The sequence below is a fragment of the Photinus pyralis genome, unplaced genomic scaffold, assembly GCF_008802855.1.
Source record: "Photinus pyralis isolate 1611_PpyrPB1 unplaced genomic scaffold, Ppyr1.3 Ppyr1.4_LG10, whole genome shotgun sequence".
Taxonomy (NCBI): Eukaryota; Metazoa; Arthropoda; class Insecta; order Coleoptera; family Lampyridae; genus Photinus; species Photinus pyralis.
Genome location: NW_022170250.1, coordinates 5,331,093 through 5,357,611, shown reverse-complemented (window position 1 = coordinate 5,357,611; position 26,519 = coordinate 5,331,093). Strand labels below are relative to the sequence as shown.

The following is a 26,519-nucleotide window of genomic DNA, read 5'->3' as shown; positions in this document are numbered from 1 at the left end:
GAATGTAAGACATGGGGAACAAATGTATATTTAGGTGTAAACGGCTAAAAAATTTAAAAAAAAATCGGTATACCGTATGTCCCCGGATTGACTTACAAGAAGAAAAACTTTTACTATACTTACTTTTTGACAAAAATGCATTCTCTATAAAAGCTTTTGCTTGTTCTAATTCGAAATTTCCCTACCGTTTCAGAGAAAAATACAAAAAAAACGAAAATATGGTTGAACTTTTTCCAAGTCCTAAAAGTCAAAATGCTGGGAATGAAAGAATACAGACACAAAAATAAACGTGTTTATTATAAAAAGCACAAAGGAAATGAATTTCTATTGAATATGGTTGACGTAGGCACGGCGGCTACTAGAATATGGTAAAGTTACGAAGGATAATGTAAACAAAGGAACTTACGTGTTGTTTCGAAGTCCATTAACAACGAAGGCGATATTGCAATGGGGAATGTTGCTCTCTTCTACGAATTGGTCGATTTTGTTACAACGAAATCTTCATGTAATAACATTTCGTTAGTTACAAAGTCTTCGTTACCTGTTATTTGAATAGGCACTAGGATCGTTATAAGTATAACAACACACTTCGTAATGACATTGAATAAAAACCTCTTTATTCAATGGTAACAATGAAAAAGAATTGAATTTCCAAAGGGTTTTCTTAGAATTGTCGGCGTTTTACCGTTAAGTGAAGGAATCAAGAGTTTTACTGAGGGCCCTTCCAAACAAAAAGCCCCTGTCGCCACTTGTGAACCAATTTTACGACCTTAATTTTGAAAGTGCCCCATGCCAATAATTACGCGATTTTTACTTCATACGTTACGTTACAATCGGTTCATTATTCTCCTCAAGTTATGTGCGGTAGAGAGCTAATTATAATTTTGTTAACCTAGCAGTTTATAAGGAGCCGTGAACGACCTTGCGTTTGTGCTTTGTATCTTCTTGTCGTGTGATTATGCAAATCAAATTGCATTTTTTTTAAAGCACCCTCTGTGTTGTTTGGGGCCCACTTAAAGAGAGTAATTTATTTAAATATTTGTATAGAAAACTGCTGTAGTTACGCTATTCATTATTAGGTACCAGCACATTCTAACGAAAAAAACTTTGTCCTTTACTATGGGTACTTCTCTTTTCAGGCAATCCCAGCCTTAAATGCACCAATTAAATCAAAGCGACTTTTTTTAAAAATTACATGTTGGTATCACGCATGCTCCATGAAGAGAGTCACGTTTAGATTTAGATTTTAGATGCCGAATTACCGATAACCTCAATTAATCGATTTTAGTCCGTCCACAAATTTGGTTTGCGTTTTATCAGTTTTATGATTTAAATCAACGAATTTTACACATTTCCAGGATGATACACGTGAACACAGACTATCAGAATAAGGCCGAGCAAATTTTGAAGGGTTTTCAGGTGTAAGTAGATCGCAAGATTCCGATACTTTAAAATCGAGTGCCTGTTTTCAGCAATTGGATCTGCCTGCGAGACGCCGACGGTGGCAAAGTGTTCTGGCAGGGCTCCGACGACCTCAGCCAACCGGACATCGAGCACGAAGCTCACGTACCGAAAACGATACTAAAATGCAGGGCGGTTTCGAGAGAGTTTAATTTTAGTTCGAAGGAGTGCATCGAAAAATTCAGACTTGAACAGGTACTCACGTTCAGTGCTCGGTTTGTACATACTCATTGCGTTTCGCTTGCAGAAAGTGCTGTTTAAGGGGCGCGTGCTCGAGGAGTGGTATTTCGATTTTGGCTTCGTTATGCCCGAGTCCACGAATACGTGGCAGTCGATAATGGAGGCGGCACCCGAATCGCAAATGATGCCGGCGTCAATTTTAAAGTATAATCAAGTTTTAAGGGGGCGAATTTAGTTTAATTTGTCTACTTTCAGCGGTAATGTCGTAATTGAAACTAAGTTTTTCGATGACGGTTTGCTAATTTCCACGTCACGAGTAAGACTGTTTTATGTGTGAGGGGATGGAGGCAGTGATGTTCAGGGACCATTTTGTATTTTCGTCGGCCTAAGCTCATATAATCACCTCGAGAATAATACAAACAAATCAAATTTTGTTCTGTGATCTTTGTTTTTTTGTAAAGTGATAGCTTTTGTAAAGTGTAGGTAACTAAATGTATATGTAAATATTACTCGTAATAAATATTACTTAAGGATTTTATTAATTAGTTTCTATTAGAAATTGATGGTGTGAAGGGCTTATTAGAGTCCCATGGTTAGGCAACACACCTTACGTCAGAGAGAATGATGGAAGATTTTATCCTTTATTGCAGTTTTTCACTATTTATATGTCACAAGCTTTGTTTTTACCCTTAAAAGCACGGTAATGAGTTGATCATACAAATACAAGAAAAATGCGATGACCTTTTTCAGGACATGAGACTCGATTACGTGTTGTTCAATCAGAGAAACTTCCCCAAATTATAATTCCCAACGTCATTTGTCGAATTAGTTTGAATTTACTCCGTACAACCTTGGACTAAATCATTTAAAAAAAAATTCTCTGACTGACGGGCGATTGTGCGTGGCTTCAGGCGTTACTCGTACCTAATTTTTTCTCTGTCGCGCTTTGAAACTATAATAATATATATAGCGCCAAAATAGTATAATATTTGTACCTGAAGAATAGCTCTTTTGAACTAACCCGAGTTTGTTTTAATCGGCTCAGCCGTTTCAAAGATACAAGGTGTTCTTTACGGAAACCTTTGAATACCACCCACCACTTCATTTTTAGAGATACAGCAAAAATTGTCAAACAAAAAAGGTTTAGATTATCGTCGGCTTGAAAGACCGGGCATTTTTTTGTTAGGTTAATGCAGCGGAATTCATAGAAACATCACTTTTTTAGATTCCAGTACAGTCACTAAATTTAGAAAGTACCGCAATCCATTGGGCTCGTGTGTTAGAGAGAGAAAGCATGATTTTTACCCAAAAATGGCGGAAGTTACCAGATTCTAGTAACTTTAATGTTAGGGATTGTTCCACCTGTTTGGAGATATCTGCATATATTTTTATCACAGCCGTCTATTTTTTACTACGAGTAAAAAATAACAGGAGAGAATATAACGATGGTGGGAAATAGCATAACACGCGACGGAAGTCGTCAAAATATCAGTTCCTTTGCGCTGGTCAGTTATGTCGACTTGACTTATCATAAAACAGAAGAGACGATGTCAGTTTTGTTTTATTACACCACTGCCAATAATGACGCGTTTCTCCCCACTCTTTTCGCACTTTTATCACTTCCTTTTTGTCCATTTCCGTCAAGTCCCCTTTTAATGCAAGGTTCTCTCCTTTTATTTTTTACTCTAGATTTTTTATAAAACATGACAGTACTATGAAGTTAGGTTATGAAAAATTACAGCTATTCAGATTTTATTTGTCAATTTTTTTAAGTTGGCAGCAAATTTGCCCAAAAATGGCGGATGATTGCGGTACTTTCTATATTAGTGACTTTAGATTCCAGATTGCAGTTACGCCTCCTAGCGGCCATTTCAGTAGCTTAAAAATATTTTCCAGGTTTTTCTTGTGGCCGTTTTAGTATTAACTTTTTTTACCGCAAGCCTCTACGATGGATAGGTTCTCAGATACAGTACCTCGCATTCTTATTTGGCCACCCTGTACAACATAATTAAACTACTTTTCACAATTTCAGTGTTTTATTTTATGTTCCTTCTCTAGTGCACTTCAGGTCATGGCGTTGTTTATAATTAACCTAAGGCCTGATGTTTGAACACGTGCCACTTTTCAAATTTAAGCGGGATCTTGTTTAGTTTTGGAGCGAATAGTCATTCCATTGGCCATTTTTATACGTTGCCGGGTTCACTTTATTTCCCTGTTCTTGTAGTGTGAAGTTAGTGTAGAACCTTGGGGTTAAGTACACTACAGGAGTATTGTACTTGAAAACCTTTGATGCTAGGTGTAGGGAAATGACGTATATTGAAAATAAAATATAGGGTGTTCCATTTAAAATAACAAAGTTGCTATCCACATCCAATAACGCCGGAAGTGAAATGATCATGATAATGTTTGTATATAACTTATCATTTTACGAGTTGTATTATCTAAATTGAACCGTAGATGTGTTTTGTACTTGATTTGATTTATTATCATGTTTTCGACTTGTATTTATGACGCCTCTCGTGTCTCGTTCTTGTCAAGTGGCTCGACACCTATAATTGTACGATTAAATATTTGCAATCTGCTACAGTTGATTTCTTCTTGTATTTGTGTAGGTTATGCCAGGTTTTTTGTTCATAAAAGGTTTTCCTGTTATCGCCTTGTTTTGTGCGTAATAGATTTATTTGTTCTTCTCTTTTCTTACGCACATAATTCCGCATTTTATTAAATTCGCTTCCCTATTACCTATGTCTCACGTCCCAACACATAAAAGATCCGTCAGTATACACAACGTAAGACCCAAGCCCTTGCTTGTAGTTTTTCCGTTGGATAATTACAGTTCTTTGTTTGCACTTGTCTGACAAACTCCCACTTTAAGTGCACGTAAAAAATTGACTTTTCGGGATGTTATCATATTGTACTGCCCATGTAAGACAGAAAAAAGTTATAAACTGACTATTTTAGATATTTGTACCGGGACCCAATAAGACTGTTCCTCGGCCATATCTCGAGGACCGTTCGTCATATGACTTAGGGGTAAACAAAATTATTGGGTACATCGGTCATGAAGAATCGCTGGAAAATATTTTCAAGTTCTAAAAATGACCAACAGAGGGCGTAACTGCTATCTTCAAACTTAAAATTGCATTTTCTTTAAATTTGGCATAATAAACTAAACATTTTTAAAGAGAACCAATTTATCTATCATTTTCGTAAAAACAAAAACTCAGTTAATTCAAAAACAAAGATGGTGTGAGGCGTTCAATTGTTATTGCAATAACTTGTTTTAACTTAGTGGATTGATAAAGACACTAAACCTATTCCCCATACTTCTTTTAATTATTTCAGGTAGGTATTAGAAAAGAAGTATGGGGAAGGTTTAGTGTCTGTATCAATCCATTTAGTAAATATCACCCCGTTTTGAGTCGTTATAAGATGGATAGCTACCAATTGTTTTAACTTCTTAACCGTTTGACTGATTGTAATAAATTTGGTATGGTTAAAAAGAGCATTCCTTGGGCAATGAGAATCAACCAAAATATAGTTAAAATATAGTTAGTTTAGTTGAATCCTTCTCCGCCAGGGGGCTAGTTTTGACACTATGACCCAAAATCCTAAAAAAATCAAATGGAATGATATTACTTTTTCTTTATGAAAAAGTAGCCAAATAACATCCAAAGAAGCCAGTGAAAACAGTTTTCAAAATCTCGTTCCTAACCTCAAATATTTAGAAAATGAAATTAATTAATTAAAATATTTAAATTGTATCTTATTTGACGTATTTCCGGTATTTGTCGATGGCGCGAAAGATTGTTTGGAAAAGCACCCTACACTTTTAGGTAGGCCTTGGAAAATTAAACAAATGAAACACGATGCATTATAAAATAATAACAGCCATAATTTGTAAATTATTCTGCTGTGTTTACATTCAGAAAGTGCAGTTTTTTGAATTTGTAATCTTTTCTAAAATGCCGCTTTAACCAAGAAGCATTTAATATACTGGCGATATATTTTGAGTATTTTCAAAATGCAACCATCGCCGACCACTTCTTCTATTTGAGTTATCCGAATCGACCACGAACCATCGCCGCCAGCATATTAAATGCCTCTTGGTTAGAAATCGGCATTTTAGAAAAGATTTCAAATTCAAAAAACTGCACTTTCTGAATGTAAACACAGCAGAATGGTTATTATTTTATAATGTATCGTGTTTCACTTGTTTAATTTTCCAAGGTTAGGAACGAGATTTTGAAAAACGGTTTTCACTGGCCTCTTTGGGTGTTATTTGGCTACTTTTTCATAAAGAAAGTCATATCATTCCATTTGATTTTTTTAGGATTTTGGATTATAGTGTCAAATCTGTCCCCTGGCGGAGAAGGATTCAACTAAATTAACTATATTTTGGTTGATTCTTGTTGCCCAGGGAATGCTCTTTTCAACGATACCAAATTACAATCGGTCAAATGGTTAATAAGTTAAAACAGGTTATTGCAAAAACAATTGAACGCCCCACGCCATCTTTGTTTTTGAAATAACTGAGTTTTTGTTTTAATGATAGAAAAACTGGTTCTCTTTAAAAATGTGAAAAAAGAATGTTTACTTTATTATACCAAATTTAAAGAAAATGCAATTTTAAGTTTGAAGATAGCAGTTACGCCCTCTGGTGGTCATTTTTAGAACTTAAACATATTTTCCAGCGATTCTCCATAACCGATTTACCCAATAATTTTTTTTACCCCTCAGTCATACGACGAACGGTTCCCGAGATATGGCCGAGGAACAGTCTTATTGGGTCACCCGGTACTACAGTGGTGTAGGAAAAAAATGTTGCGACCACCGTTTCTGAGATTTGGCATGTTGGTATTTTTTAAATTTAACATCCTGTATATTTAAACGTCAATTATTTTGCAATTTTTTTTCTCTGATTACATTGATTTTCACAACTTATATTTTTCATATAATATCATATTTTTACCGGTAGCCATTTATTGGTAGCTGCTGCCGTAGTTACCATGGATACAATAAAGAAAACAAAATCTCCATGAATTCCAAGCCTACTACTTAAAACTATAAAAAAATAAGGTTTTTATTAATGGTTCATGGCTAAAATTTAAAAAATATTGGTTGTGATACATCAATGTAATCAGGAAAAAATTGAAGTTAAGATATACAGGGTGTTGCAAGAGCAAGACCACACTCATACCATATAGTAATCGAAACAAAAGTGAAGAGATTGAAGTGCGTGTGCGAGGGAGAAGGCCTTCGACTGTTTATTCTGGCAATATCTTTGCGATATTAAAAAAAAACTAATTATCATATGTTTTAATATACTGTTCATCAATCAAGATGACACAATAGTACAGATGTAGCGGCCTTGGATCAAAATTTAACTCCTTGACACGTATTTACGGAGTGTGAACAACATCTGTACATAATTAAAGTTAAAATCACAGTGCAATTATTAAGATTCCTGGGGTTGTTACACTTCCTCGCCGACGCCGTCCTTTTTGCTCACAATGCGCACGGCTCTCTTCTTCCCTTGCAGCATGACGTCGTTCTCTTTGCATGCGCCCTCGTCGTTCCTATAGTTCCAGTGCTGAATCTGAAACGGAGGATTATCTTCAGAGATTGCCCGGTTAGTTAGTAGTGCACTCACCTCTGATGTACCAAAGAATTGGTACATCAAGTATGTGCTCATTCCAATTGCTGCCGCTATGTTGAAGGTCGTTTGATATGCCGAGATGGTGTGCTAAAATAAAGGCAGTGTCAAGTAATCAACATCCATGGATTCAGGGGAGTTCGGCGTAAGTGGAAAATTAAATGCCCAATTAGCAACAAAAGTATAAATAAATTAAGTGAAAAAAAAACACTAAAATTTACAAGGAAAGTTAATATTAAAATACATTATACTTATTTTTAATGTTCGTGTTTTTTCTCAATGGTTTGGCCTAATAAAAATGTTTTTGCTAAAACAGACAACAGCAAATAAATTCATCGCGCATTTGCATATTTAAATTAATTTCCTGTTAATTTAAAGTTTTTGTTATGCAAATGAGATGTTCTGCAATCAGAATACTAGGAAACGGAAATATAAGTGAGTTTATTAGTTCCATGCACTTTACTCATAAATCGGTTAATTTCGGTAGACATTCAGAAGTCGTCGCACTCACGCGAGTGGCTGTGCTATTCACAAAGCCTCTGGCATTTGATTTATTCCATATGTCGATTCTAATAAAAAAAAGTATGAAGATTTTATTCGAAACATTTTTTTGTCGTGGTAACAGGTGGCGCTGTAATCACAGACTCGCAGAAAAAATGTTTCAAAGAAAATCTGCACATTTTTTTGGGTAGAATCGAGATATGGAATAAAAAATGTGGGTTCTCGTTTGAAATTCCCCCCCCCCCCCAACCCTAAGGGGGGATTCGGGGATTCAATTTTTGGGTCATTCGGTAGAGAACAACAGTATTAGTAACGTTGAGTTATGAAACGGGTGGTCGGGCGGTCTGATTCACCCTGTATAACGCAATGAGTTGCAAAGGAGTTTACTCACAAAAGAGGTCATTCAAAAAAATAGGTATAGATAAAAGTGAGTTCCAAAAAACATTCTGTCAGCAAAGAGAGTAAAGGAGAATTTCAAGAAGCTCTATGAAAAATCAATTTCCAAAAAAGCGTTTTGAAAAGTTCAAGAAAGCACTTTCCAGAGATTCCAGAACGTCGAAAATATGACTTTCAAAATTTCAAAAAAGTTCAAAGAAAGTGAATTCAAACAAAAATTTCGTCAGAGGCGGTGTCTTCAATTTCATAGTTCTGAGGTTTTTGAGGGAATCTAAAGGGGTTTGGTAGAATTTTTGAGGGTTTCTTGTAAAACTAATTCCAACGGGTTTTAAATAAAAGTTAAGAGAGCCCCAAGCGAAATACAGGAACGTTTTATATATTTCAGCAATATATAATAGAATGAGTTACAAAGGAGTTTCATAGCAAAAAAACTCAAAAAATTTCAAAGAAAGTGAATTCCAAAAGAATTACGTCAGATTCATGAAAATTACACGGCAGAAGAGACATTCAAAAAAGCTCTATTGGAACTCAATTTCGAAGGAAAATTTTGAAAAGTTAAAAAAAACAGTTTTAACAAAGAAAGTATCAAAAAAAGCTTCATGAGATTCCAGAACGTCAAAAATATCACATTTTCTCAAACATTTTTCTTCAAACTCCGAGGCAGTATCTTCAATTTCATAGGTTTTTGAGGGAATCTAAAGGGTTTTTGTCGAATGTTTGAGGGTTTCAAGTAAAATTCTAGCGGATTTTAAATAGAGGCTAAGACAAACAAACGAAATCCAGGAAAATTTATATATTTCATAAATATATAATAGAATGAGTTACAAAGGAGTTTCGTCGCAAACTCAAAAAATTTCAAAAAAGTTGTAAGAAAGTGAATTCCAAAAGAATTTTGGGAGATTCGGAGATTTCCAAGGAAACATTTTGAAAAGTTCGACAAAACAGTGACAACAAAGACATTTTCAAAAAAGCTTCATGAAATTCCAGAACGTCAAAAATATCACATTTTTTCAAATACTTTTCTCCAAATCCCGAGTTCTGAGTTCTGAGGTTTTGGTGGGAATCTAAAGAGCTTTTGCAGAATTTGTGAGAGTTTCACGAAAAATTCTAGCGGTTTTTAAATAAAGGTGAAGAGAGCATCAAGCGAAATCCAGGAAAGTTTTATGTATTTCAAAAATATATAATAGCGTTTCATTAAAAAAAAACATAACTGAGTTCCAAAAGAATTTTGTCAGATTCATGAAATTTACAAGGCACAATAAACCTCCAAAAAGCTCTATTGGAACTCAATTAAAAAAAAAACTTTTTGAAAAGTTCAACAAAACAGTTTCAACAAAAAAAATTTCAAAAAAGCTTCTTTAGATTCCAGAATGTCAAAAATATAACATTTTTTCAAATACTTTTCTTGAAATCCCGAGACGGTATCTTAAACTTCATAGTTCTGAAGTTTTTGTGGGAATCAAGGGTTTTTGTCGAATTTTTGAGAATTTCAAGAAACATTCTAGCGGTTTTTAAATCAAGGTGAAGAGAGAACCAAGCGAAATCTATTTTGAAGAAAAGTTCTTGAAAGGCCCAAGAAAACAGGTGCAACTAAGAAAACTTCAAAAGAGTCTCATGAGATTCCAGAACGTCGAAGATATGACACGTTGGCATTTTTTTAAATATGTTTCTTCAAACCACGAGACGGTATCTTCAATTTCATAGTTCTGAGGTTTTTGAGGGAATCTAAAGGGGTTTATCGAATTTTTGAGGGTTTCAAGTGAAACTCTAGCGGGTTTTAAATAAAAGTTACGAGAGCACAAAGCGAAATCCAGGAAAGTTTTATATATTTCAAAAGTATATAATAGAATGAGTGACAAAGGACTTTCATCGCAAAAAACCAAAAAATTTCTAAAAAGTTCAAAGAAAAGTGAATTCCAAAAGAATTACGTCAGATTAATGAAAATTACAAGGCAGAAGAGACATTCAAAAAAGCTCTATTAGAACTCAATTTCCAAGAAAACTTTTTCAAAAGTTCGACAAAACAGTTTCAACAAAAGAATTTCAAAAAAGTTTCATGAGTTTCCAGAACGTAAAAAATATCGCATCAAATACTTTACTTGAAACCCCTAGACGGTATCTTAAATTTCATAGTTCCGAAGTTTTCGTGGGAATCAAGGGTTTTTGTCGAATTTTTGAGAATTTCAAGAAAGCTTGAGCGGGTTTTAAATAAAGGCGAAGAGAGCACCAAGCCAAATCCAGGAAAGTTTTATATATTTCAAAAATATATAATAGAATGAGTTACAAAGGAGTTTCATCGTAAAAAAACTCAAGAATTTCAAAAAAGTTCAAAGAAAGTGAATTCCAAAAGAATTTTTTCACATTAATGAAAATTACAAGGCATATATATTAGACATTCAAAAAAGCTCTATTAGAACTGAATTTCAAAGAAAACGTTTTAAAAAAATTCATCAAAACAGTTTCAACAAAGAAAATTTCAAAAAAGTTTCAGGAGACTCCAGAACGTCAAAAATATCGCATTTTCTCAAATAATTTTCTTGAAATTCCGAGGCGGTATCTTCAATTTCACAGTTCTGAGGTTTATGAGGGAATCTAAAGGGTTTTATTGAATTTTTGGGGGTTTCATGTGAAACTCTAGTGGGTTTTTAATAAAAGTTAAGAAAGTACGAAGCGAAATCCAGGATAGTTTTATATATTTCAAAATTATGTAATTGAATGAGTTATAAAGGAGTTTCATCGCAAAAATCTCAAAAAATTTCAAAAAAGTTCAAAGAAACGTGAATTCCAAAAGAATTTCGTCAGATTCGTGAAATTTACAAGGCAGAAGAGACATTCAAAAAAGATCTATTAGAACTAAATTTCCAAGAAAACTTTTTGAAAAGTTCAACAAAATAGTTTCAACAAAGCAAATTTCAAAAAAATTTCATGAGATTCCGGAACGTCAAAATATCGGATTTTTTCAAATACTTTTCTTGAATCCCCGAGACGGTATCTTAAATTTCATAGCTCTGAAGTTTTTGTGGGAATCAAGGGTTTTTGTCGAATTTTTGAGAATTTCAAGAAACATTCTAGCGGTTTTTAAATAAAGGCGAAGAGAGAACCAAGCGAAATCTAGGAAAGTTTTATATATTTCAAAAATATATAATAGAATCAGTTACAGAGGAGTTTCATTGCAAAAAAATCAAAAAATTTCAAAAAAGCTCAAAGAAAGTGAATTCCAAAAGAATTTGGTCAGATTCATGATAATTACAAGGCAGAAGAAACATTCAAAAAAACTTTATTAAAATTCAATTTCCAAGAAAACTTTTTGAAAAATTCAACAAAACAGTTTCAACAAAAAAAATTTCAAAAAAGTTTCATGAGATTCCAGAAAGTCAAAAATATCGGAATTTTCAAATACTTTTCTTCAAGCCCCGAGACGGTATCTTCGATTTCATAGTTCTGAGGTTTTTGAGGGAATCTATAGGATTTTGGTCGAATTTTTGAGAATTTCAGAAAACATTCTAGCGGTTTTTAAATAAAGGCGAAGAGAGCACCAAGCGAAATCCAGGAAAGTTTTATGTATTTCAAAAATTTATAATAGAATAAGTTATAAAGGAGTTTCAACTCAAAAATTTCAAAAAAGTTCAAAGAAGGTGAATTCAAAAAGAATTTCGTCACATTCATGAAAATTACAAGACAGAAGAGACATTCAATTGGAACTCAATTTCCAAGAAAACTTTTTAAAAAATTTAACAAAACAGTTTCAACAAAGAAAATTTCAAAAAAGTTTCATGAGACTCCAGAACGTAAAAAATATCGCATTATTTGAAATACTTTTCTTCAAACCCCGAGACGATTTCTTCAATTTCACAGTTCTGAAGTTTTTTAGGGAATCTAAAGGGTTTTGTTGAATTTTTGGGGGTTTCATGTGAAACTCTAGTGGTTTTTAAATAAAAGTTAAGAGAGTAAGAAGCGAAATCTAGGAAAATTTTATATATTTCAAAACTATATAATAGAATGAATTGCAAAGGAGTTTCATCGCAAAAAAACTCAAAAAATTTCAAAAAAGTTCAAAGAAAGTGAATTCCAAAAGAATTACGTCAGATTAATGAAAATTACACGGCAGAAGAGACATTTAAAAAAGCTCTATTAGAACTCAATTTCCAAGAAAACGTTTTAAAAAATTCAACAAAACAGTTTCAACAAAGAAAATTTCAAAAAAGTTTCATGAGACTCCAGAACGTCAAAAATATCGCATTTTCTCAAATAATTTTCTTGAAATTCCGAGGCGGTATCTTCAATTTCATAGTTCTGGAGGTTTTTGAGGGAATCTAAAGGGTTTTGGTCGAATTTTTGAGAGTTTCAAGTGGAACTCTAGCGGGTTTTAAATAAGAGTTAAGAGAGCACAAAGCGAAATCCAGGAAAGATTTATATATTTCAAAAATATATAATAGAATGAGTTACAGAGGAGTTTCATCGCAAAAAACTTAAAAATTTCAAAATAGTTCAAAGAAAGTGAATTCCAAATGAATTACGTCAGATTAATGAAAATTAGACGGCAGAAAAGACATTCAAAAAAGCTCTATTAGAACTCAATTTCCAAGAAAACTTTTTGAAAAGTTGAACAAAACCGTTTCAACAAAGAAAAATTCCAAAAGGTTTCATCAGATTCCAGAACCGCAAAATTATGCCATTTTTTCAAATAGGTACTTTTCTTAAAACCTCGAGACGGTTTCTTTCATTTCATAGTTTTGAGGTTTTTGAGGGAATCTAAAGGGTTTTGGTCGAATTTTTGAGAATTTCAAGAAAAATTCTAGCGGTTTTTAAATAAAGACGAAGAGAGCACCAAGCGAAATCCAGGAAAGTTTCAAAAATACATAATAGAATGAGTTACAAAGGAGTTTCAAAAACAAAAAAATTCAAAAAAGTTCAAAGAAAGTGAATTCCAAAAAAATTTCGTCAGATTTATGATAATTACAAGCAGAAGAGACATTCAAAAAAGATCTATTGGAAATCAATTTCCAAGAAAACTTCTTGAAAAATTGAACAAAATACTTTCAACAAAGAAAATTTCAAAAAAAGTTTCATGAGATTCCAGAACCTTAAAAATATCGCATTTTTTCAAATACTCTTCTTCAAACCCTGCGGCGGTTTCTTCAATTTCATAGTTTTGGTGGGAATCTAAAGGGTTTTTGTCGAATTTTTGAGAATTTCAAGAAAAATTCTAGCGGGTTTTAAATAAAAGTCAAGATATTTCAAAGAAACAGATAAAAGTGAGTTCCAAAAGAATTTCGTCAGTTTCAAGAGGCAGAAATTCAAGAAATCTCTGTTAAGACTTTCTGTTTTGTGGACGATCTTTTGTATTTAAAACTCATTAATCGGAAGTTCTGACATTTTTCGCGAAAGGTTCAAAAGAATTCAAGAAAATTGTAAGTGAATTTCAGTTTTATCAATTTTAAAAAAATACGTACGTCATAGATATTATTAATATCATAACAACAGACTGCCAACCTTATGTATTTCATGGTTAACACATCTAGGTATGCTTGAAAACGCCCTCTATTGAGCAACAGTACAAACATATACCGTTGTAAAATGACGCTTACGGATTTATGCATTAGATGTCGCTGCAAAAATTTAAAGCGCTAACGTTTGCACAATTTGAATTGCTTAAATGAACAACGGAGCTACTCATTCACTTCAAATGTGGCGACAATAGAGTTTCGAATCTTTGATTGGTTATTGAGATCGGCGGCCATGTTGCATCGAGTTTCTGGTACATGTATATGGTTATTGTGTAACTGTATACCTAAATATACAATTAGGAAAGTATTATGAGAATCTAGTACAATATGTTTCTGTTTTTTGATTTCTTGAAAACATGTTCTTTAATTTTTTCATTTGAAACATGGGAATAAAAACTTACCCCGTTGCGTGTGATGTACCCTGCAACTAACGGACTGAATACACCAGCGATCATGTAGACGGTTTGGCAGTAGCCGACCACAACTCCGCTAAAGTTCGGTGCCACATCTACAATGCTAGCCATCGCTCCCGAAAACTGAGCAGAAAGTAAATTGATGGCGAGGAAATACAAACACAAAATGACAGCGATGTTGCAGCCGATGTACCCCATTAAAATACAAAGTAAACCGGCACCGATCTGCCCGATGAACGTAAACAGCTTTCTGGTCGTCGTCTTCGTTAGCAGTTTACGATTCATTATCTGATCGGCCAGGTAACCGAAGAGAACCGTCGAAAAGTAGCAGGATATGAACGGCGCTCCCGAGAGTAAACCGTTCTAAAAGAAGATTATTAGGCTGAGAACCTGGCGGGGTGAGCAAACCTGTTCGACACTAAACCCGAGGATGTGCTTCAAGTACTGAGGACCGTAGATGGTGAACGTGTAGAGGATCCAAACGCGACCGAAGCACGTGATCGAAATCGCCCACATGGGGAGCGAACGCAGCATCGAAGTCCACGGCACCTTCTGCTTCTTTCGGCTGGCGTAACAGCTGTCCGTATTTTTTCGAATGTAGTCCTGCTCTTCGCGCGATATCCTCGGATGCTTCTCGGGACTGTCGAACACCAAAAAGTACCACATCAGGCACCAGATCAAACCTATGCTGCCCGAGGTGTAGAAGACGGCCGGCCAGCCGAAGTTCGCGATCAGAAATCCGCAAAGCGCGTACGATATTCCCGTGCCGAAGTTCGAACCCTGGAAACTGGAGAGGAATCGGCTGCGCTCCTGCGTCGGTATCCAAACGCCGACGATCGAGTACATCGCCGGCCACACGAACCCCTTAAACGCCACTTGAGCACTGCGGGTTTTCGCATGGGTTTATACTTACGCTAGCGAAACCCTGCACCGATCTGATGGCTATCACGCAACCGAAGTGGGTCTCGGCCGCGACCGGCAGTAGGAAGCTGCACAGGGCGCACGTCAGCTGGACGAAGCCGAAGACTCGCTTCGTGCCGAAGCGCTGCGTCACCGCACCTCCGACTATGTGAGCGCACACGTACATCCAGTAGAACGACGCGATGATGTAACTCTGCGCGTCCGAGGACCACTCCAGCGTTCCACCGTAATCCTAAAATGCTACCTTGCTATATTTTAAAAGGGGCACTGCGAACTATTAAGGGACTTTATTGTCTAATTATCATCGGAGAAATCCGCAACCAGTATTTGGGACCTAGTATAATAAATTGAACACCTTCCATCTGTTAATGGTCATCAAAAAATGCAGCGTGTTGTTTTTCCTTTGCTTGCATTTTATTTGTAAATTGAATTTGATTGAACAGTAAGAGATCATGATCATATAACTGTATAGTATAGAAGCACAGCACACAACGAATGTAATTTCAATTTAAAATTAAAAATTTAGTCCAATCATAAAAATTGACCCAAATTAAAAGTATAAGATATCAGACGTTTAACGCTCTGGATCTGAAATTAGGCTACTCTCATCGCGTTTTTCACACCTGGCGGAGCGAGCTACCAAGTAATGCCCTTTGTTCTCAAAAATGCACCGGCAACTTCTGCGTTTATAGGTCACAGGTAATCAAGGTTTTCTTTATTGTAAAACGGTTTTTTCTTACATAGTTTTCAGTGTTTTCTTTATCCACTCCGAAGGAGAAACTTTTTATCAGCGTTACAGGTTTTCTATTTTTTGGTAGTTATTACTCGAAATTTATGACTTGGCTCTATGATTCACTCTGGTAACTCCTCCCTTGATAATGTTTACTATAATTTGAGCTGCACGGTTAACTCTCCGTAGCCCGAAACCGAATTACTTCAAAAATCTCCCCGGAATTATCCCTACCTATTCTTTGTTAATTAATTAAGGCCTTTTTCAAATTTGCGTCTAGTAATTAAGTGAATCGCGGTAACCTCTGAAAGGTCCGAGATTTATGCTGCTCCCCAAGAAACCCATTCACTGAAATTCTGCCGAATTACTTTCTTATAAACGTAGGCGATCACGTCAGAACTCCGCCCAGCTATTCCTTTCGCACACCTTCAATAAGGTAGAATTGCTATCTCCGACACTGAAGCCAACGATTTCCGGAAGCTATTAAAATGTCAATACGCTATAGCATCTAAATGCGTAGAAAGAAAGTACGTAACATTAAATTGTCTAAACGTGTCACAGATGCGCAATCTTTTATGTTTTTTTATAAAGGCTGATTCACGTTACATATGGTTCGCCTTTTAATTAATTGTGCGGGTCAGATAATGCGAAATTATTGCATTGAATTAATTTGATCAGATATTTTAGTTGATAGTCAAAATATGAAAATAAACTCATGCAGTTTTTAGACAACATGCTTTCAAAAAAAATATCGGTAATTTTGATGCACTTGTGCAATTACCTACGAAAATCGTGCGCCTTAACCTCAAATATAGCGCAATGAAATATTTTGTACGTTGAACCTCAACGCTTTCGTGGTAAAGATTTATTTAAATCCGAGCAATTCACACTGAATGCATAAAGTACCTGCAACAATAAATTCGTCGAATAATGTGGCACAATTTTTGGTTGCGCCGCTAACGATTCATTTACGCGATCTAAAAAATGGCGTACGCCACTCACGTGACTCGCCTTGAAACCTTGGTGTAAAATTTCGTTTTACGCGATCTAAAAATTTCCGCACTTACGTTACGTAGGCTTGCCTCGAAAGTCTGGGCTAAGGATTCTATACGCAATGGAAAATGCAGCACTCGATCTGCATAGGTTCGCTTCAAAATTTTTACTTGACGAAGCGACCCCAACGCAACCGAAGCAGAAACACTGTCCCTCATTCCCCATCACGACGGTTTTTATATTCGGCAACACTGTAGGGTTTCGACTCTTATCTGCCTGAACACTCGTTTCTTATCTTAACGCGCTTTATTTTTTCGAAAAGTAGTTCTGTTCTCAGTGATTATGAAGCGGTACACTTCTAAAATTTCCTATACCGGAAAATTTGTAAATTTGACCCAAAAAAATCTTTAAAGCCTCAGCGACTACGACCGTGACATAGCTCTCCTTTTGTCTCTTTACGTTCTTCATGACAAAAAAGTGCCTTTAAGCCTTTATCCCGGCTCCAATTGGCAAAAACAAAACGAATGGCGACGATCCATCGAGCGGAATATTTTTAGAGGCGGCAACAAATTTGGGAAATGATTCTACAGAAAGTAACCTCTAAAGAAATTGAAGTGGGAATGTTACGCATACTCTTACCAACTTAAAAGTAATCATGAAATATGGTGTAACATAACCTCACGTTTTGACGAAATTATGTGAACTTTGTATTAAGATTGTAGAATATTTAAGGCTTCTTCCGCAATTTTTTTTGTTGAAAACGCTTAATTAAGGCCGTTTTTATTAATTTCATGATCCTGGGGGGGCTTAATAACGCCACATAACCATTAGATTCTCTGAAGCTATTCAGTGGTTTTTAGATATTTGTAAATTGAATTTCATTGTTTAAACTGTAAAAAAAAACTTTAAATACGATATTAGAAATTGATGGCTTATATTATTTAAATAAAAAATGAGGTATAATTAACTTTATTATCTAATTACAAGATCACAATCTATCATTCAAATTGTAGCACACTCGTTCAAATTTACATCTCGCCGGCATTCCCTTACGTCGATTATTATTTAAAACCGCCTTAATTTTAGCGTAGCTACACTGATACAGTAACAGAAGCTTATTCAAAGTGTGTCAAAGAATGACGTACTCCTACTTTTTGTTGTGTAATTGCACTGTTCACAATTAAAGACTTTGGAAATATTATCCGTTAGACGACGATTTCTAAAATTATCCTTATCATTGGTTGCATAATTGCACTGGTCACATTTAAAATTCTTGAAAGTAACGTGATAAAGTGAACATTTTAAACTACCCTTGCTCTTTAAGGTTGTATTTACATTGATTGCAAATAAAATTTTTGCAAAGCAAAACTACAATATTGATTATTTTTGGCCATTGTAAAAAAAAAACAAAATGGCACTCTGATCCCACCAATAATAATTGCAATATACTCCGAATTATTGGAGTATTCCTCCACATCAGCAATTAATTAAATATTGAAATTTATACAATTTTTTACAATTTTAGATGAGGTAAATAGGAATATTTTAATAAATTTGGAGCGCAAATAGAAAAATAAATCTTTAATGTAGGTAAGTATTAAAGTTAAAACATGGGAATAAATCGGAATTTTCAATTGCTGCTTACTTTTATCATTGAATAAGTGTGTTTATTCAGTGCTTTTATGTAAGACAGAATTCTCACGGCCGGTAATTGTACCTACATGCAATGATTTTGAAACAATGACAATAGTCGGAAATCGTGGTTTTTTTGAACTACTTTATCGTTTCTGTTCATGAGAATTTTGCATCTAATTTACAAGATTTTGTAAATTTAGAGACCCCTCGCCCCTTTCCCCGCGCAGACACACAGTTCTTAATAAATATTCCAACAAACATGTGATTTTATAAAGGATTTTACAGAAAATATTAACAATACTTAGATGTTTTCACTAGAATTCTAAACATAATATAATATACAGGGTGTAACAAGTAAATTTACCAAAAGAATCCAAATAAACTGAAAGTCCAAAATGTTTGGTTTGGGCCACCAAAATTTCCAAAATCTTCCATATTTTTTCACTCATAGGAATTTTGGAGGAAATCGCTTCTAATACAAAAAGTTACAGCCATTGGACTATTTAACATAATAGTATCCGCCATTTTGTTCCAATAGGCGGAATTGGCTGATTCACGAACTTGACCGATATATTTATTTATGACTTACGCCAACCCAAATAAATGTTGGAGGAAATCGCTTCATAATACGAAAAGCCATTGAACTATTTAACATATCAAAGTGTCCGCCATTTTGTTCCAATATGGAATGGAATTGGTTGATCCGCGAACTTGACCGATATATTTATTTATGAGTTGACCCTTAAATTTTGGAGGAAATCGCTTCATAATTGAGTTCTAGTAACACTATAAAATATTACGGTGTTGCCATGTGTGGGGTGATGGACCGTGATTGAACTAGAAGGGTTGGTCGATAGCCCCCTACGGCAGCGAATGTCGAAGGACCCCTAAGGAGTACAGCCTAAATAAACCAGCAACAACAATAACAAATGCGGGTAGGTAATATCAGAAAAAAAATGTTAAAATTTGCAAATTAAACGAGCGACCTTTTTAGTATCAAAAAGTTCGCTCGTTTCATTTGCAAGTTTTCACATTTTTTTCTGACTACCTAGCCGAACGCTTTCTTTACAAGTTCTTATATCATTTCATTATGAACAAGTAATGAGGCATGCTAGAAACGTACATTTTTCGCCTTTATTGCTTTAGTCTCATAAGCAAGTTCTGTTTATGCTCCACGTCATAAATTATTATAGTTTATGTGATCAATATTGTAAGCTCTAACTCTGTTTTGTTAAAAACAACTGCTTTATATGGACATGCCTAATTAGTTGATCTTAAGGAAAGGATATAACAACTTGTAAAGAAAGCATTCGGGTAGGTAGTCAGAAAAAAAGTGAAAACTTCCAAATTAAACGAGCGACCATTTTAGTAAATTGGAAATTTCAGACTAGGATTTTTGAGATTTTAGAAGTCTTAAAACGTTGACAATTTTCGATATATTGGGAATATGGAGATTTTTATATTTTGTGAATTTGATGTTTTTGAAATTTCGGGAATGAGAAGACTGGAATTTCAAATTTTGGGATTTTTAAAATTTTAGAATTTTAATTTATGTGAATCTTAAAAGTATAGGACCTTTGAAATTTCGGGAATTTGAGATTTTTAATTTTCTTAATGTTTGGAATATTTGTGATGTATATATTGGGAATTCTAGATTATTCTAGCATTTTTGAAAATTTTAGATTTTGAACTTTATAAATTTGGGATTTTTGAAATTTGTGGGATTAAATTGTATGGATTTTTGAAAGTAACGAAATTACACATTTTGGGGTATTGGGATAATGGATTTCTGAAATTTTGGGTCTATGAGATTTTAGGAATTCGAGATTTTGAATTTTTGAAATTTCGGGAATTAGGTTTTGGGATTGCTTATAAAGTAAGGGAATTTGAAATTTTGGACTTGAGGTCTTGTGATTTTGGGAATCTAGAGGTTTCAGAAATATATTTTGAAATTTGAGATTTTGGGATTTTTTAAGTGTTGGGAATATAAGATTTTAGAAATTTGGGATTTTTGAAATTTAAATTTGGGTTTTGGGATTATTTCAAGTAAGGGAATTTGAAATTTTGGGTTTACGACGTCTCCTGAATTTTGAAGTTTTGGGTATTTGAGATTTTGGGATATTTGAGAATGGAGATTTTGGGGTATTTGAGAATTTTAGATTTTGGGATTTTTTAAGTATTGAGAATTTGATTTTTAGTGCATTTTAAACTTTAGGGCCTTTGAAATTTCGGGAATTTGAGATTTTTAGATCTTTTTAACATTATTTTGAAATTTTTAGAATGTTGGAAATTTTAGACAAGGACTTTTGAGATTTTAGAATTCTCAAAATTTTAACAATTTCAGATGTTTAGAAAGTTCAAAAATTTGAGATTTAAGATTTTCGATATATGCGGAAGTCTAGATTTTGGGCTTTAAACAAATTTTTAAATGTTGGTATTTGAAATGCGAATTTGAGATTACTGAAATTAGATTTAGGGATTTTTGAAAATTTTGAGTATGTGAGATTTTAGGAATTTGAGATTAGCGATTTTAGAAATTTCGAGAATAGATTTTGGGATTGTTTAACGTAGGGGAATTTGAGTCTTAATCTTTTTAATGTTTGGAATTTTTGTGTGGAAATTTCAGTCTTTTAAGATTTTTGGAATTTCAGAATTCTGAAAACTTTCATAATTTGAGATTCTTGAAGTTTTGCAAATTTGTGGTTATAGGATTATCGATAATAATTTTGAATTCTAGATTATTCCAGCAGTTTTGAAAATTTTAGATTTTGAAATTTTGTAAATTTGGGATTTTTTAAATTTGCGGGAATAAGTTGTATGGATCTTTGAAAGTAACGAAATTACAAATTTTGGGGTATTGGGATAATGGATTTCTGAAATTTTGGGTCTATGAGATTTTAGGAATTCGAGATTTTGAATTTTTGACATTTCGGGAATTAGGTTTTGGGATTGTTTATAAAGTAAAGGAATTTGAAAGTTTGGGCTTGAGGTCTTGTGGTTTTAGGAATTTAGGATTTAGAGGTTTCAGAATTATATTTTGGAATTTGAGATTTTGTGATTTTTACATTTTGGGTATATAAGATTTTAGGAATTTTAGATTTTTGAAATTTAGAGCTGGTTTTTGGGATTGTTTAAAGTAGAAGAATTTGAAATTTTGGGCTTACGACGTCTGAATTTTGAAGTTTTGGGTATTTGAGATTTTGAAATTTGAGAATGGAGATTTTGGGATATTTGAGAATTTGAGATTTTGGGAATTTTTAAGTATTAAGAATTTGATTTTTAGTGCATTTTAAACTTTGGGACCTTTGAAAATTTCTGGAATTTGAGATTTTTAGCTCTTTTTAACATTCGAAATTTTTAAAATTACATTTTGGAATTTGAGATTTTGGGATTTTTTAAATTTTCGGTATATAAGATGTTAGCAATTTGGGATTTTTGAAATTTAGAGTTGAATTTTGGGATGGATGGGCTTACGACGAAGTTTTGGTTATTTGAGATTTTGGGATATTTGAGAATGGAGATTTTGGGATATTTGAGAATTTGAGATTTTGGAATTTGATTTTTGGTGCGTTTTAAACTTTAGGGCCTTTGAAATATCGGGAATTTTAGATTGTTAGATCTTTTTAACATTTGAAATTTTTAGAATGTTGGAAATTTTAGACAAGGACTTTTGCGATTTTAGAATTCTCGAAAGTTTAACAATTTCAGATGTTTATATAGAAAGTTCGAAAATTTGAGATTTAATACGTTCGATATATGCGCAAGTCTAGATTTTGGGAGTTTTGAAATTTTTTAAATGTTGGTATTTAAAATAATATGAGATTGCTGGGATTAGATTTAGGGATTTTTGAAAATTTTGAGTATGTGAGATTTTAGGAATTTGAGATTCGCGATTTTAGAAATTTCGAGAATTAGATTTTGGGATTGTTTAAAGTAGGGGAATTTGAAACTTTGGGCGTACGAGATTTGTGATTTTTGAAATTTTGGGATTTTTGAGAATTTTTGGGAAAGTTAGTATCTTTGAAATCGGAGGTTTTAGATTTATATTAAATATGTATAAAAAGCACATGTCCATGTCCACGAACATCCGTGGGATGTCCATTCTACAAAATATCTTTGAAATAGGTATGTTGATTAGAAGCGATCTTCCTTTACCAGAAGAACCTTACCTTGAAGTGGCAGCCTTTCAAAAACTAAGCGAATTTCGCAATGTTAACATTGAATCTTGACACTAATTCAACCGTGCATTTACTGAATAATTAACCCATCAACTATTCAGGTTGGTCACCAGAATGACCGTAAACGTAGGTACGTTTACGAATTCATTATGAGACTTCAATGCCGCGTAAGAAATGCATAAAATTAAAAGTCAATGAATCCATTCAGGTTTGCAAAGAGCTCAGGGGCTTTTGAATCAGGATTCCATCCGATACCTTTTACTTGCACTTGATGACGATTGTTTACTAAATTCAGCCCACCCTCCTGCTCGCTCCGCTTGCGCTGACCAAAACAGTGCGAGGAGGAGGCGAACCTGGTTTTGCTTTATCTGGCTAAGATGCGACTTTTAGGGAAGTTACACGGCCTTGAACTTTTAAAAATCTCAAATACTGTTTGCGAATCGCTCTCTTTTCTACAAGAAGACTCACCAATACTGTCTCCGATTCGGTAACGTTTGGGTCTATCGTGTAGCAGAAACTTTCCTCAGTCTTATTCTGCACGGCCTGGACCTTGCGATCCTTCACCATCGCCAGGATGGTCAAATTAATGTCACTTCGTATAATGAACGAAACCATAAACCCCGACCAGGATAGCAAGTACAAAACGAGGCGCGCGGGAATTTTATCTGCAAACCGGGAGTAGCGGGAGCGTGCGTTAAAAGCGAAAAGGAAAAAAACTCACCCCTCAGCCTGTGCAGAAAGTGCCTGTTCGCCGCCGGTATCGTCATTTCGCTGTTGTAAATTTGATTCTCGACCATTTTCATTACTCTAAGTAGAAAATTTGCGCTTTCAATTTCGATGAACTAATGTGTGCACATTCTAAATTGCGTAATGCGCCGCTAAGTGCCAATATAGGAAGGTATTTGATTGGAATAAGCTGGCGTTCGTTTTAATATTTATGCACATAAAAGAAAAGGTGAAAACGAGTTTCGCAAAGTTGTTGCCGCACTCTTTTCAATATTCAGCACGCTCGACTTACCTACGTTTCAAATTTTCAATGTTTGTTTACCGCAACCGCACTTGACACTGAAACCACTCGATGATGAATCCAAACACACACAAACAGTTCGCGGATTATGTATACAGATAGAGATCAAAAGTAAAATAAACCTTAAAACGAGTTCTACGAATTTTAAACGCTTTTCCCGCCTCGGAAATTTCTATTTTCGGTAACTCGCGCGCGCAGGGGGTTGTCGCTCCGCTCTCGCCCCCTTTACCTGACCCGCGGATCACGACGTCAAACGGAGACACTTACGACTGCGATGTAAACAAAAGAAAGGAAAAAAGTGCGTTTTCGAATAGTTCGGTGAGCAGAAGAAGGTGCAATGACCCGAAAAATGCATAGTGAAGGATTCGGACAAAGAGGAGAGCTTAAGGCGATAGTTTTTAATTAGTCAGGCTCCGGCTGGCTTTGATCCTTTCTTTTCGGACATAAGTGGCCTAGATTAAGGGGGAGAAACGTTTCGTGCAGGTGTTTTACGTTACCATGCTGTCGTTGGGATTCCGCAAACGCTCAGTTTTTGTGATGCCGAAGATTTACTGAACGATAGGCAACCAATGGTACACGATTGTAGCTGACTTCAATCGCCGATGAACCTCGACCATAAATAGGATAAACTGACATTGCTAATTTTCGCTCAGGAGATGCTGTCATCTGCTTTTTAAAGGGGCGTAACTAACCGTAAAAATAGAAAATCGTACGTTCATTAGCGTGCCGATATGTGGTCCCCTCGTTCTGAGATGGCGCTATAGTTAGTGGAGGAGCGCCTAGTTACGAAATGCGTTCTCGTAAATCTAGTTTAGAAAAACGTACGTAGTTCCTTCACTCTCACACTTTAGACTCTTTAGAGTTTCATTATAATTTTTCTCTATGTTTTAAGACATAAATCTTAGACTATGAAAGAGAGGGGACCCGTAATAGAGAGCGCGCGCGTGAAGCAAATTGCGATCATACTGCCACCACCAGTGGCGCCCGCTCGGGTATTACATTAGGAAATTACAATTTATTTATACTGCCATCATGGTATGATTAACCTGTGCGTACAGTTGTCGGACATAATATTAGGTTCTTATCTGAATAGAGAGACTAAAAACGCGATAAACGTAAACATACGACTGGACTTTGATCGTTTCAGAAACTGGGTTCGCGATATAAGCGCAATATTATTGAAAGTAAAGGGTTTTTCCAAGGGTTTTTCATTAAGAGCGCTCGAACTTTGAAATGAAATAAAACAACCTGTTTAAGTGATATTACCACAAGTTTTATAATATTTTAAATGATATTCGAAGACATTATTTATGAAAAATAATTTCAGTGAAATGGCCCCCGCGACTCCGCTGTGGACGTTGCATTGTGGTGGACCAATTTTGGACATGTTCGCTTAAACTGGGCTGAATTTCACGAAGAAAGCGAGTTATACTGGTATTTAGGGCAGCAATTGACTGTGGTTGGTCTGCATAGACTAGGGAACTAAAAATCCAAGTCTCGGCGCAAAATCCCCCAAGTTAACGTCCCAGAAAGACCCATCTCTTGCGCACTCTGCAGAATGGGCTGCCTGGGGTTTTCTCGCACACTATTCCGAACGGCAATAATATTCTCCAACGATCTTGCGTTTCTTTGACGTACAGGAACTGCTTCATCAATCACTGACCCCGTTGTCTTAAATTTTTTATTAAACAACGGATTGTGGATTCTGCAGGATGTCCATGAAAGCCATAAATTGGACGCACCGCACGGAACGTTAGGCGAACGGAGCCCTGATTTCGATAATCAATTGTAACCATTTCTACGCAGCGTTTTAAAAATACTAATACACAACCTCACTCTTTCGTACATTAATTTGTCATTCCTGACCACTACTTATAACATCGTTAAAAAATGTTGTATTCATTTCACTTCATAAATGACGCTCGAAGATGACCAGTTAGGTCGAAATCGTTAGCCGCATAAGACAAATACAAAACGTGTCTAAAAAGAATTTCTTTAAACCCCTTTCTCAGTTCCTTGTACTTAAGTAATAAGCTGTTGATACTATAGCAAACCGTTGACGATGACGACTGTGATAATATTGAATTCGAGATGTCTTCTCCCCTAACGGGTTTAATCATAACGATCTTCCTTCAGGATATCTTGTGTTTATCGAATGTGGCGGCGATCGATGTGTATTGCTTCGAACATCGATCGATGACCTCTCTCTTTTGAAGACCAAATCCTATCTGTCGTACCACATGTAAGTACAAAGGCAACATACACTGTAGTTAAACTACTCCATACAAAGTAATCAGTCGCCTAAGGGTTAGGCATCCAAACATGTACATATCTGTTACGTCATGTAACTAGATAGTCACGCCGTCACTGGAATATCGCTTGCAGGTTATATCACTTGCTTACTGTAATTGAGAAATTATCAATGAAAAGAAGTATAAAGCAGTATTTTATTGATGCACAAAAATATAGGACAATTGTAAGATTATGAAAATGAAGACCTTAAAAGTGTTTTATTAACTACCATAAAGATTTAATTAAATTTAGCCAAACCAGACAACGTGCCGTTTTTTATCTTGCCTATGAAATGATATTCCTGCTGGAAAACGACCACTGCAACTTTTACAGTTGTACGCAGAACAATTTACCACGTTTATATCACACACTTTTGCACACGCAAACTTTATCAATAATGAAGAAATGTCAAAAAATTCACACTGCCACCGCGCTTTGAGTGCCACCGAAAATATGGCGGTCGTCTCGAAATTCGCGTCAAATTCACGCATGCCGTGGATCACAGAGTTGTATATAAGTAAATAGAGAGACAGTCTTGTAGCGAAAAATTGACTCCAATTGAACCTTGCGCAGGCCGTTGGTGAGTGTGCGCAGTAATCGACAACAGAACCGGCTTCAAATTAAATGAT

At 35.0% G+C, this 26,519-nt stretch overlaps 2 protein-coding genes across 3 annotated transcripts; one reads left to right on the top strand and one right to left on the bottom strand.

Annotated features, from left to right (window-relative positions):
- The first annotated feature begins 1,237 nt into the window (after positions 1-1,237).
- On the top strand, positions 1,238-2,147 carry LOC116161690 (retinal rod rhodopsin-sensitive cGMP 3',5'-cyclic phosphodiesterase subunit delta). Its single transcript, XM_031475131.1, has 4 exons — positions 1,238-1,421; positions 1,473-1,656; positions 1,709-1,845; positions 1,897-2,147. The coding sequence occupies exons 1-4, from the start codon at positions 1,360-1,362 to the stop codon at positions 1,976-1,978; spliced, it is 465 nt and encodes a 154-aa protein (XP_031330991.1). The 5' UTR covers positions 1,238-1,359; the 3' UTR covers positions 1,979-2,147.
- Positions 2,148-6,948: 4,801 nt separating this feature from the next.
- Positions 6,949-23,906, bottom strand: LOC116162085 (sialin-like). 2 transcript variants are annotated; one of them, XM_031475619.1, is made up of 8 exons: positions 23,590-23,906; positions 23,293-23,378; positions 23,040-23,236; positions 15,028-15,267; positions 14,523-14,978; positions 14,103-14,477; positions 7,295-7,387; positions 6,949-7,240 (listed from the first exon to the last, which is right to left on the bottom strand). In XM_031475619.1, exons 2-8 carry the CDS (start codon positions 23,372-23,374, stop codon positions 7,118-7,120), a joined length of 1,566 nt encoding a protein of 521 aa, XP_031331479.1. In that variant the 5' UTR covers positions 23,375-23,378; positions 23,590-23,906; the 3' UTR covers positions 6,949-7,117. The 2 variants fall into 2 exon arrangements, with proteins under 2 accessions (XP_031331479.1, XP_031331478.1); XM_031475618.1 differs by lacking the exon at positions 23,590-23,906 and having other exon boundaries at positions 23,293-23,581.
- Between the last annotated feature and the right edge of the window lie 2,613 nt (positions 23,907-26,519).